Raw genomic sequence first — 13,347 nt, 5'->3', positions numbered from 1 at the left:
ACGCGCCATGGATAGCCGATGTAAGAAACGTATTTTAAAAGATAATTCTCATTCGTATACAGGTTGTATATATATAATTATTAATATAATAAAAAAAATTAGTTGTATTTAAGTAATATTTTTTTTTTGTTCATATTTAATATTACTCTTTCTTGTTATATCAGTAAGACGTGCAGCTAGTAGAGAGTTTATTAAAATGGGAATAAGATAATCTTATGTTTTTTCATATAGATTATAGTATTTTATAAAATAGTAAATCGTTTTTTAATTTTATACATGTTGAAATCTGATAGTGATTTTTAATTGTTGTAAGGAAATTTTCTGTAGTTTTAAAACATTGCGGACTCTTAAGATAATATATATTATGTATAAATCGGGAAAAATTGTCACTTATTAAACTAATTAGGCAAAAATTATCCTATAAAGACCAATATTTTTTTTTTCAGATGCAGCGGCCGTGCAGATGAGCCGGTATCTCCGTCCTGCTCGCACACACCCCTCTCCCCTGCACGATGCCGCGCCGGCACCCCCGCACTCTCTGCTCTCTTCTACTTATTGGTAAGTAATAGTTTAAGATACTGATAGTTAATACTCATATATCAGTTAAGTTTGATCAAATCAAAAAATAATTACCGTTGTCAAGTAAGACCTATCTAAAAGACTTGAACAATGAACTTGTCATTGCAATTGTTATCGCGGTGCGTGTTTTAAAACATCGGTATTAGTATTATTCCTTAAACAATAGTTTTGTGTCTATTGCTAGAAAAATATTAACGATAGTAAGCGGTAGACGGATGCAGTAATAATATGTTAATACATCAAGTACTAGAGGCGGAAAGCTTTTACAAAAATTAACTTTGTATAATTATATATTGTTAAGGCGTGTTAAATAAAACATTTTCAGAGAAACAATTTGTGGTTTATTTTGAATCCTCAATAATATATCTTATAAAACGACATTTAAAGTTCACTAATATCGCCTCCTCAATTATATCCCTTCATTTATCTCTCTACAAGTTTTTATAATAATTATCTTAACAACAAATCATCTGACTATCATCCGCCCTTGAACCGACCGCTGTGCCCTCTACCAACTTTCACTGACAACTTATGAACGCGCGAAGCGCGGCAATTTTGAATTAATGAAATGTCATTCCATTACATATATAAACAAATAAAACTCCGTGAAGTATCAATAAATGGAATATTTGCCAAATTCCAATATTTCAATTCCTGCCATTTTGAACCTTAAATTCAAAAGTACCGTTGCAATATAGCCCTTTAAAAATATAAAAAGACGCTGTCATTAGCAGCTTAAAGCAAGTTGTGGGAGAAGGCTTTGACGCAACGCCCGCAGGACATTGCTTTGTCGGGAGCTTAAGTTTTAGTAACGGCTTTATGGTCAGCCTCAATAGGGCTTGAAAAGATCTTTAGAAAACAGAGGCGAGCCTCTGGCGGTCGCTTTGGAAATCTAGGGACTGCACACTTAGCTCAGACCCTGGAGTGGGTCGAGTTCTAGATATCAAAATTGTTTAACAGTGTAACGTTTATATACTTCAAACTATGACCTCTTTCTTTAATGAAAGAATACTGTTACCGCCTGTGGTATGTTGCGAAAGGTCGAATGAATGCTTTGTATAAGTATCGCCATTCAGTTTTAGATCAAATCCTATGTTATTATTGCACCTTAGAGATTTCATCTCTTGCCCTTTGAGTGAAACAAAGGCAGAAATCTCAGAGGCAATTTACCTTTAGTTCGTAATTAGAAAGCATGTTTTTTTGCCTATGTTATTATAATTATTATTTTTTTCTTTGATTTTGTTTTATTATATTCAATTAGTTATAGTAACGCTTGTTTTAAGTTTTTAGTTTTTTTAGTTTTGTTAATTGTTTTTTATTTTTTGTACTCTACCCTCTGATGGTGTTTCTTTAACGTTGTTTCTCATTAGGGTTGCCTGGAAGAAATCGCTTGTAAGCGATAAGGCCGCCCTTTGCCTTATATCTTTTGTAACTGTTTATTTTTTTATTTTTGTTATGTGAGTTTTTGTATAAGGCAATAAAGGATAAATAAATAAATAAATGAATAATTATTTATTTTTACTTATTTGATCCTTATATTAGGAATAATTATGCTTAGAATAAAGTAAGAATAAGGAGATCATATTTTCTTACTTATAAACTCGTTACTATTTTGGCATAAATATTCCCCCGTTGTGACATAGGCAGAAGATGGCAACGTCGCAATTCATTGATAAACTTAAGAAAAAACAGAAACTTGTCTATGATAACCGTGTTTCTGTCAGTTTGACATTTCCATTCACAGTGCTTTTGATGATTGATCCGTGGTTTATATTGATTATTATAACGAGTTAAAAAAATCTGTGAGTCATGGTTTAGGTTATGCCAGGCTTATATGGCGGCTGGAATAACGCTAGTATTAACAGTTACGCCGACGTTATTCTATACTATACTAATAGATTTAAATTATTGCGAGTTTATTAGTAGACACTTTCCTTATTCTGGGTATAAAATTTTATTATATATATTATTTGTACCACTATATGGCTACATGATCACAAAGACATAATTAGGTATAAATCTACCTTCAGAAATAATTTAGTCAAAACTTAAATACAAGTATAATTTTTCTTAGAGAATAGTTCAACAGTTTCTTCGCTGTTCTACAAAAGTTAGTTAGAATAACACTTTTTTGTCCTGAATAAATTATAGCAACTATTTTCCGTAATATTTCACAAATATTATGCCCGGCCGAACGGAAGGACTTCGCTCATACGTGTAATTCGAATGTAATATATTGGCAAAATATGTAACTTCGGCTATTCAATTATTATGGTTTTCAGTGGGTATTTTGATCCCGATTTCTAGTTTATAGCATGATGCGATCATAATGTTTCTGTGTTTCGCATTACTGGATTAATAAAAAAAAGATTTATTCAGAGTCGTAAACAAATACATCATAGTAAATATATAATAATTATAGCTATTTGATAACATAAGATAAACTTTCCGCTCCTGTTTCAAGTTTTCAGGATGTTTTAGAAAGAGACTAGATGCCCACTCAAAAAATATTAAAGAAATAGATAGAGGAATCGGAGATAGATAGAGATCCCGATTACCCTGACTTATTCATATCATCACAATCATTTTAAAAATTATCATATAAACCGCATTATATATTTTACTTTTGTAAATATGTAAGTATTTACAAATGCTATTATCTTAGTAAATTTAATAAGGATTTTAAAGTTAGATAGTCCTACTATTTTAAAGTTGCAACATCAGACTGATTCTTGATATTAAAATATGAATTTAATAAAAAATTTAACGACTACTTACAAATATAATAAAGTAGTATATAGAATATGTATATATCAAAGTATTTATAAATTATAACAACCCAGTTGCGCTAAAACCCTGGCTTTAGATCGCATCCGTCTCTTTTGATCATTTATATTTCATAGACAAGAAATAACCGTTTACGACGACATTATTTAGAACAACATACCGGTTATATTGACGAAAATCAAAGGTCCCAGCTGAATTATTTTGCATTAGGTTCTTAGTAACTACGTCTTTGACTGTTACGACTATCGGTTTTTACGATCAAATATGAGTAGGCCTTTTGATTTAGTTATAACAGATTTGACTGTAGATGATCACCCTTTCGTCTGACACATGGGTCAAGACTTGGGGCAAGACGCGTTCCTCACAATGATTTAATTCATCACCCTTTCGACCTCGGGGATGACAATCGCACGCTGAAAGCACCAAGCTAACACTGCTCTAAGTATTCACATAGAAGCAATTAATCTTCATCAATACAAATTTCTCACGCCGAACTTATATAACAGTATATATCTGTATATCTGTTGAGGGGAAGGAAGGGTGTCAACAAACAAGAGAGACAAACATCGATGGAATTGAAATGAGTATTAATATTCAGTTCTGATATTACGAGTTTACGAATCAGTTCTGATATTGTATTTGCTGTATGAACAGAGGAAATCATAATAGTATTTAAATTTAACCTAATGTCGCCTCGTATTTCAATTATCTTGTGTAAAATTTTACAGTATTATAATCGCTTTTGGTTATAACTCTTTTCAAATCAAGGATTGTATAAGGAAATCAAATATGTATGTTTTATGTATTATCTTTAAAACGTATTATATATTAAAAATAATTAATATTCTTCAAATTTAACAAGTTATGTTTACATAACTAAACACTTATGCTTTTAATAGTAGCCAAAAATTATCCTTTTTGTTAAAATTTGCCTTATATATGGTGTTAATAAAATCTATAATAACAGCAAAACTGCACTGTTAACTGCAGTGTCAACGAATGACCATGCTGTTAAGTACGCGAAACGTCGAAGCATAATTTGAACAGTGTATAAAAGCTTTTAATTATGAAGAATAAATATCTCATGTTCAAATATTGCAATTATGAAGAGTAGGAAGACTTGTTTGTCTAAACCTAAGTACTTTGGGAAGAGTAAACACTTAAACGAACCCAAAAAGCTCGAACGAAGTTTACAGTTAGACGTATTGTTCTTTTAAAAATTTTTGGAGTATGTAAATTTTATATTCCATCTATAGGTAATATAGTCTGTCTACTTTATTGCATTATACTTATTTAAGTAAATTTATGACAAATTTATATGTAGTAGAAAAAAACTGATAAATAAATTATATTTTAAGTACATTATTATTACTCCTGGCTGAATAAAAGTGATGATTGTAAAACTTTTTTTTTCTATTCAAACGTGAAAACAGACAAAATTTCTCAATAAGGAAAAGTCAAACCTAATCATAATTTTCCCGATGAAATCCCAAAGGAGTATTGAAATTCAAACAATGTTACAATCAGAATATCAGCCCCTACTGAGCATGGCCACATAAGCTTTACGCACGTTGAGAGCTCCTTAGGGAATTGAGAGTATAGTACAAGTAACATTTTGTATAAGTGGAGCCATCATTGGTTTACATAAGCTGTGATTGTTTTTTTGATTGAAAACTTTCATTAAATACTCATGTTATAATTTAGGAAAACAGTCGCCATTTGGACTTGATTATTGATTTGAGGAACTTCGCATAAGATTTCATAATAGACTGAAGCATTTGTATAATAACATATAGTTACATAGTTTTAAAATTGAATCTCATATATGAATACATTAAGTTTACCAAATAATTAAAAATGATTTAAAGCTTATCGTATTAAATATTTCCCTAATATATGAAATTGGTTTGAATTGGAATAGTAAAATGACATGCTTAAAAGTTCGCATGAATCACCAATCAGAGAAATAAGAAACATACAGAAATAATAATAAAACTAATTGACAGCCAACATGCTCTATACATAATAACTATAATATGGGATTTAAAAAGCGATAAGTAGATATCGGAAGGGGTCAATTTCATGAAAATTTATTAACTTATTTACACTTTCTAAGAATAGTAGAGTGAAAACCTAGATCGGTTCTACGAAAGGGAATTAAACCTTTCATTACTAACAGGGTATCGGTAGTAATTAAATAACACTGGATATGATTCCGGACCAAAGTATTTATAGAACTTTTTTGTTGTACAATTATAATATTTCAAATATTGATGTGTTTTACAACAGTCTACTAACTTTACTCATAATGTGGTTTAAGTTATCATTATGTTTCTTTATTATTAATTTTTATCTTTTCGTTTTAGTCATTTATTTTTATTTTAATTCTAGTTATAATTTGTACATATAATAATTCAATTTTTTTTTTATTTTGTGGTTGTTTGTTTAGCTTTTTAGATATTATTGCTTATGTTCTTGTAATTGATGCGTATGGGTATGTGTGTAAAATTTGTGATGACATGTTTTCTTGTATTTTTAAGGCATACACATTGTTTTAGAATATATAATTTCAGATTAAATATATTTAAAATAAAAATAAAACATAGATAGCCCAGAAACTGGGTTCGATTTTCTATAATTCAGAATTTTAATAGCTGAAAATAAACGTTTACGGTTCTTCTAAGTCATTTAAATAAAAACAATAGTATGGTCTGCTTATTTACATAATCTATGAAAACAAATCCAATTATGTTTTTCATTAAAACTTAAACTTAGTCGTAATTATATTTTTTTTTTAATTACAATATTTTAGACGCATTGTAGTTCTGCTTGGCTGACGGACTTAATTTTAACCGATTTATATAATAGACGATTTAGTTGGTCCTACTCGTTGGCGATAAACAATGTTGCCAGACATTACACTAACAAGCGGATGAACAATTATTAATGAGCTCTATTCAGATGCACAACAGCTTAATCCTGTTAATTATTAGCCAGCTCCATCACTGTACAGATAGCACTGGCATTATAATTATTACATTAAGGATTGAGATGCTTTAATTCATATGAAGTCTATAGGATATAAATATTTTAAACCTCAATAAGAATACAAATAGCAATATCGTATAGTATAATAATTAAAAGCATCTTGCGTCAATGTACGAAAATGTGAAATAAGCGCGGTCAAAGTCTTCGTTTTTTTTTATTTAATTGGAAAATAAAGTTAACAACTTTAATGCGTAAAACATGTATATACGCATATATATATGAGAAAACACATAAATTAGAATTATTTGAAATGAAGATATGTAAAGGACTGGTTTTACATGTATTTTTAGTAAAGCGCAGACTAGCCTAGTGTATCGTCCCAGTAAATTTACATAAGCCTTAAGATAATTTATATTAATATTTTCATTTAAATTTATCTAGTATAAAAGTCGTTCAGACATGTAATGAATTCGGTGGCTAAATAGGCATCTCCTGGACAGAAGTGCCCTCCAATCAGTGGTTATTGTAGCTAAACGCAGTTATGTATAAAAAAATTCATTATTTTTTTTTACATTTAGAATTATACACTCGTATTATTTAAATCGACAAACTCATACACGTTTCTATACGATAAATAGACGATATAATATAATATATGCAACGGAAAATAAGCATTATCATTATTCTATGACTATTTTCAATTTATTCAACATTCAAATCTTTGTGACAAATTCCACTGCGCGTTTGAAAGTGAGACAAAGGGTTCTATTTATTTCAAATCTACTACATTCAATGTAACCAAGCCAATACAAAAGATAAAACGTTTCAAAACCATTTACATTCAAAAAACCCTGAAATCCGCAATCTCACACACGAACACATTATTGGAAATGGGAAGATAGTGCTGAGAGAAAATAGACTTTATCCCCTGGTAATACGATTCAAATAAATGAATAAAAGAGCTTTAATCCCGACAATCAACGCTCTCGTAGGGCTGCTACATTCGTAGAATACGTTACGCGTTTGTGTAGCACTCTGTAGCTATTCAATGTTTATATTAACCATTTATTTTTAACTTGTTATATTACTCGAATTGTATATTATATGAGTATGACATTTCAGATTCCAAGCATGTTTGCTAAATTAAAATGTATAGCACAAATAACATTCTCGTAAAGTCAAAAATCATTTCATTATGATCGTTTGTTTATTATTACAAGGAGGTATCCACTCAGGAAGTGAAACCTTAATTTTCCTCGTGTATGTTTGCCTAACAATAATACTACATCAATTAAAATATAATACATAACCAATATACGTAACTTTCAACTAATAATAATACTAATAAACCTGCTTTAATTCCATACTGTTAATACAATTTTTATTAAATCGGTGTTAGTTTTTTTTAAATATATGTACTCTTAGTCTACGTTTTTATTGTAATTTCCGTTTATTTTTGTTCCCAGTATGTACTACTTTTGGGTACAGGCCTCCTCCTAAACTTTCCATATGGATCTGTTGTTAGCTGCCTCTATCCAATTCTCCACAAAAACCTTAACTAAGTCGTCAGCCCATCGTTGTGGTCGTCCCCCTATCTTTTTACTGGAGGTCCCCTCCAGTAAGTGGCTTCGGTAGTCCATCTTTTATGCACTGATGTGATCACTTCGAATTTTGTGTACCCTTTTTATTTTTAGGATTTCCGCTCCATTGCTCTATCAGAACTAGTTACCTTCGACCTCTTTCCTCTTTCTTCTTTCTGTGAACGTCCAGATTTGTCTTTCGTAGACCAGGCCCATGCCCATGGGGGAATGGTAGTGTCCATGCCAGTGGATGTAATTTACTGATAGCTATTAGCCTATTATTATTCTTTATGTAATGCCTGCGTAGAATATTTATATAAAATAACTTGCAGCGCCGCTGGTGGTAATGCGCAAAAATATCAAATATATTAGTTGTATATAGCCTTAAATACTTTTCTCAACTTTTAAACCAAACCTAAAAAATCTTTGTAATTAGAAAAATATTTTTACGTTAGTTTTGTAGCGTAAGCAGCAACCCTAGTCTTCCCCTCTAGTTGCAAGAAATAAATGAGATAGCGGCGACACAAAAGAGGGATATTTCGGCAATTGCATGTAGACAGATAGTGTCCCCCGACACTCCACTTCCCGCTTAAATTATGTTATTCTGATGAACATAAATAATAGGAAACGATTCATTTTCGGTGATCGTCGGTTGTGAGTGCACTCGTGGTTTTTGGAATACAATATTATATATAGTATTATTAGTAAAGGGACCAACATATTACAGAGTCATTTTACAAGGCATTGATTGTGATTTACCTAAGATGTTTTTTTTATTAAATTTCGAAGGTGTTGAAATACTTATATATATAATAAATTATAATAAGTTTTCGATTAATATCTGAATCGCTTTTGGGTAAATGAATTATGCTTGTTTTATTATGTAAATATTAAAAATACCATCATTTATTTATAATTGAAACACTATATATTATATGTCCGATAAAAACTCTATTTTTTTGTTGATCCTGATCTCTATCTGAAACAGGTAATAATTCCTACGAGAGAACTTTCTGTCGTTATTTAACACTTGCCGTTTCAAAGAAATAATTCGTAGTAGATACAGGAATATGAAGTAAATTAAACACATAACTTTCACACAAAATGGTTAAATGTATAGCTTTCTGCACTAAAATATATATCGAAGAGACACTAGACCCTTGGAACTCGACCATTACTTACCCAGAGTGTCATAAAGACAACTGTCAGCTGTCAACTGCACAAAACTGTAGCGTCAGCAAACTCTAGGCCACATTGAAAGACATTTAAAAACATCCTTTTAAATTTAAAATTAAATTATTATTTTACAGGGAAACATTTTTATTATGCTTAAATATGCTGTTAACCTATTTTCTCTTTTAATTTTTAGGTCACAGTAATTTCTATTACTTTCAACTTAATCAAAATAACGCTAGGAGGCATAATATTATTAAATTACACGTTTCCATTAATATAATATCTCCAGATATCTAGAACATTTCAGAATGATCTTAAATTTTTAATGCATAGGGCATAAATTGCACTAACCTCGTTAACTCATATCTAATACACTTTAGCGCTTTTAAAATTAAGTTTAAAATTGAAATGAAAGTAGTAAGAAGGCTCCAATTAAAATGGAACTTTATGCTTTTGAGATAAAGTTGAGTGTTGTTAAAATGAAATGTGTACCGTAGAAAGAGAACAATATGAACAAATGTAATTAGAAAACATTTGTTATACGAAGTTATGTTTTTATTTGAACCATTTTATTACTTGACTTCTAAAGTGTCTACTATATCGTTAGCGTGCGATTCTCAACTATGAGTTCCTGCGACTGTATACCAATGAATTATTGGCGAAATTCGAAAATATATATTGTAATATTTTGTTTTGATTTTTGGTTTAAGCCTTAGCAATTTTCCCTTTATTATGTTTTCCTTTATCGTACACGCAAGTGAAGTTTTTTATTAAATATAATTTGAAGATCATGGACACTCGCCTTTTTAACTGTTGAACAATTTTTTTTCATTACTGATTTAATAGATACTTTTTAATACTACTATTATATCATATAATACTACTAAATTATAGGAATAGATCCGAATGAGAATTCTCGCCAAGAACAGGTTTCTTGCATCGGCTATCTACATACGTATGTATAGAGCATCAATGTTTCAATTGGTTTGTGACGTTTTACGTGCAATTTTTATATATCACTGGCTATCCCAGTATATAAGTTAATTATTTTAATACATATGTTCGACGTCCCGGTAGACAGCAAAAACTGTGTGCAGAGTGTGTCTTCTTTCCTATTTAAGAATATGTAAAGAATAAATATTGTTTTATTAATAAGAACGATGAAATTTCATACGGTGTACCAGGCGACTATAAACGAGAAGCGATTTGAGACGATGAGATCAATGCCCTATCTTTATAACAATGTGATATAGTGAGCCTTGGATACGCTTTGTTCCTCAATGACTCTCGAATATCTAGTTTGTATAACCTCTACGCATTTCACTTAAGGTACATTTTCTTTCACGTCGTACATGCCCTCATAATCTTGAAATGATTTATTATGTATTGACTAAATATTATCTTTCGTTTACGCGACTTGCACTTATATAAAAGACAATAAATAAAAATAAAAACTGGACTATGAAGGAATATAATTTTTTAAATTAAACACTTTTTGTTTTAATAATAGGGGCCAAACGAGCCTGCGGGATGGCCAAAAAAGGGCCGTCATTGCAGCCCATAGACATCAGTTTTTAGTGGATGCGTTGCTTGCTGTCTTTTAAGTAATAGTTATTTTTTTAACGGATTGAAGCAATGTATTATAAATTTATAAGATCTTTAGATAATTTTAAATTTTTACCACGTTTTGCGTGCTTTACAGCGTGCGTGGCGCTAATAAAAGAGTATACTATGAAGGGATTTCAATTAACTGCGTTACCGGCTCGAAACTGCTTTGATTAGCAGCTCATCCCCGCAGTAGAGTATAGAAACCGTAATAAACTATCAAACACAGGAAACCAAATTATTTATTATTAAAAAATTAAAAGAAGAATATTTTACAATAAATAATGACTAAATGGAAAAATATACAAATATATATGTTTGATTATGTTTTCTCATCATCTTATGTGTTTAATTTATTATTATGTCTCAACACTGTTATTCAATTAAATTGCGGCACGTCTTTCTTGCCTTTCTTAGGCAAGTCCATGTCTCATACAAACCCTAAGAAAGAACTAGAGATAACCAGATAGTCAGACGATTATTTTATTAAAAGCAAAAATTAGCAAATACTCATTTAAAAATATTTAACCATGGCTGCCTTTCTCACAACGGAATATTTCAAAAATTCAAACCACCGGAACCGAGTCAAACAATATGCAATCTACGTCTCCGTCGACGAAAATTACACTCTTTGTGCTTATAATAGAGTCGTTATTTCCTTAATCTCTTATAATTTCCATTTCGCGTGGATGAGAAAAGAAAATGGGCTATTAGCAGTTTTAGGAGTTTTGGCTTCTGCGACGTTACGCCTCTATAATGTTTTAATGAAGACATTTCCCGTCTCCGGTTGAGAAGTTGTCGGATTAACTCGCGGACACTTTTGAATATAAAAAAGGCTTATTATAAAAATCTACCCAGGAGAGATCTTTCTTTTAGTGCGACTTGGACAGTTTATATCTTTTGTGGCTTAACTCCTAGTACTTTATGTGAAGAAGGGTTTTATTTAACTTTCCCATTCATGACAACTATCGTTTAGCAATTACAACATAATGTAATATGGAACGATTGTTTGTATACACATAACAGAAAACTCGTTAATTCATTTAACAATATTGTGATTTAAATTACGTATAATGCAATTGAACATTGTTCGGTGGAGTTTTATGCGATTGGATTTAAGCATGTATTAGCATTAATTTTCTGGTCTGTAAATTATATTTAAATTATTATTGTATTAAAGTTACTTTATTTTTGGAACGTAGTCAACGCCATACTAAATAAATGCTTATTATGAAAACAGTTTACCGACATTAGTGAAATATCCTTCTGACGATCTTTACCAAAATCTGAACTGTTTGATTTCTTGAAGCCTCATGGCATCATGAGGTCCATGAGACTCTGGAAGCTTGCAGGACCTTACATTCAACCAATTTTCTAAATGATATTATTAAAATAAAATAATCCCAGAAACGGCTTGTTACTGGATAATATTATTTCATTTAATAAATATACATTTGTTGATTATGAACTAATCAAATCTGTGCGCGTTATATTCAAGAGACGGCCATATTCGTAAAAATCTCAACTTCGTGGAGATAATTGAACACAATCAAGCAACTTGCTAAAACCAAAATATCGCTTTTATATATGAGTTATAAACCACAATTTATATCACGTTCAGTATATGCGGTCTCAATATCAATGTGTTGGTGAAAAATCCACACAAAGTAGAATCTCATTACAAAGTTGTAACAGACAGCCGGGAACAAACGCGTATAATAATTAATTCAGTTCCGCATTGGCCGCTATAATGAGGCGAATTGATGAGGGCCTGGGCTATGAATATATTCAGCTTTTTACATTTCATTATGGACTTTACACTTAATAAAATCTCAGGTAGGTTGATTAAAGTGAGTCTATACAGGAGTAAACTTTGCTAAAATTAATTTGCATATCTCTGTATTATTCAATATTATGTCTATTTTTGAGTATCAGCATAATTTAGAGCTACGATAATATATCACGGGAGGTGCCTGTTTTGAAAAGACCTAACCGATACATCGTCTTGCCTCCACACAATCGATTCTCAGTTTGTCTCGGTGCATTAGGGATATTGAGACCCATAATTGTCTTAATTCAACTAACGGGTAGACGATCTACCCCAAATTCTCCTGCCATCACTCCTCTCTCCTATTACCAGATTTTGAGACTATACTACTATAAATAAATTTATAGAATAATTAATAGAGTAATAAAGATGTTGGTATTATATCCTAACCTACAAAGTAAACAGTTATTTTTAAATAGGTGAAGCCGAATGTTAACTTTTTTGTACATTTAGATTTTGTTTTAATAAAATCTGATGTCAGATTTAAAGATACATGTATTCTTGTCAAAAAAAAATTGTAAGAAGTTATCTCCACACAAGCATAACTTTCTCAAAATCGCAACGCGTGACTCATTGAAGTATTTCTCGAAACAGTTATGTTGCATTACCTAGGTTACGTACGGATTACGGCAAAAAAATTGTTTACCTACAAGGGCGCACTGCTATATAATAAACAACACAAATAAAAAAAAATATTACATTTCAATTCATACAAATCGAAGCTAAATGAATATGTTACACAAAATTACTTTTAAATTAATTTCTTATAATTCTTTTGGGGCATTGCATGTTTATTGCATGCAC

The 13,347-nt window shown here is 30.7% G+C and overlaps 1 protein-coding gene across 1 annotated transcript in view; it reads left to right on the top strand.

The window, feature by feature from the left end:
* The window catches only part of LOC111001510, a 51,468-nt gene that overhangs the window by 5,922 nt on the left and 32,199 nt on the right, over positions 1-13,347 (top strand). The window contains exon 2 of the mRNA XM_045631463.1: positions 447-558. Coding sequence (XP_045487419.1) covers positions 513-558 — 46 coding nt within the window. The 5' untranslated portion in view covers positions 447-512. The remainder of the gene's footprint in view (positions 1-446; positions 559-13,347) is intronic.

The sequence above is a fragment of the Pieris rapae genome, chromosome 15 (genome assembly GCF_905147795.1).
Source record: "Pieris rapae chromosome 15, ilPieRapa1.1, whole genome shotgun sequence".
NCBI lineage: Eukaryota > Metazoa > Arthropoda > Insecta > Lepidoptera > Pieridae > Pieris > Pieris rapae.
This window is presented reverse-complemented; position numbering and strand designations above follow the sequence as displayed.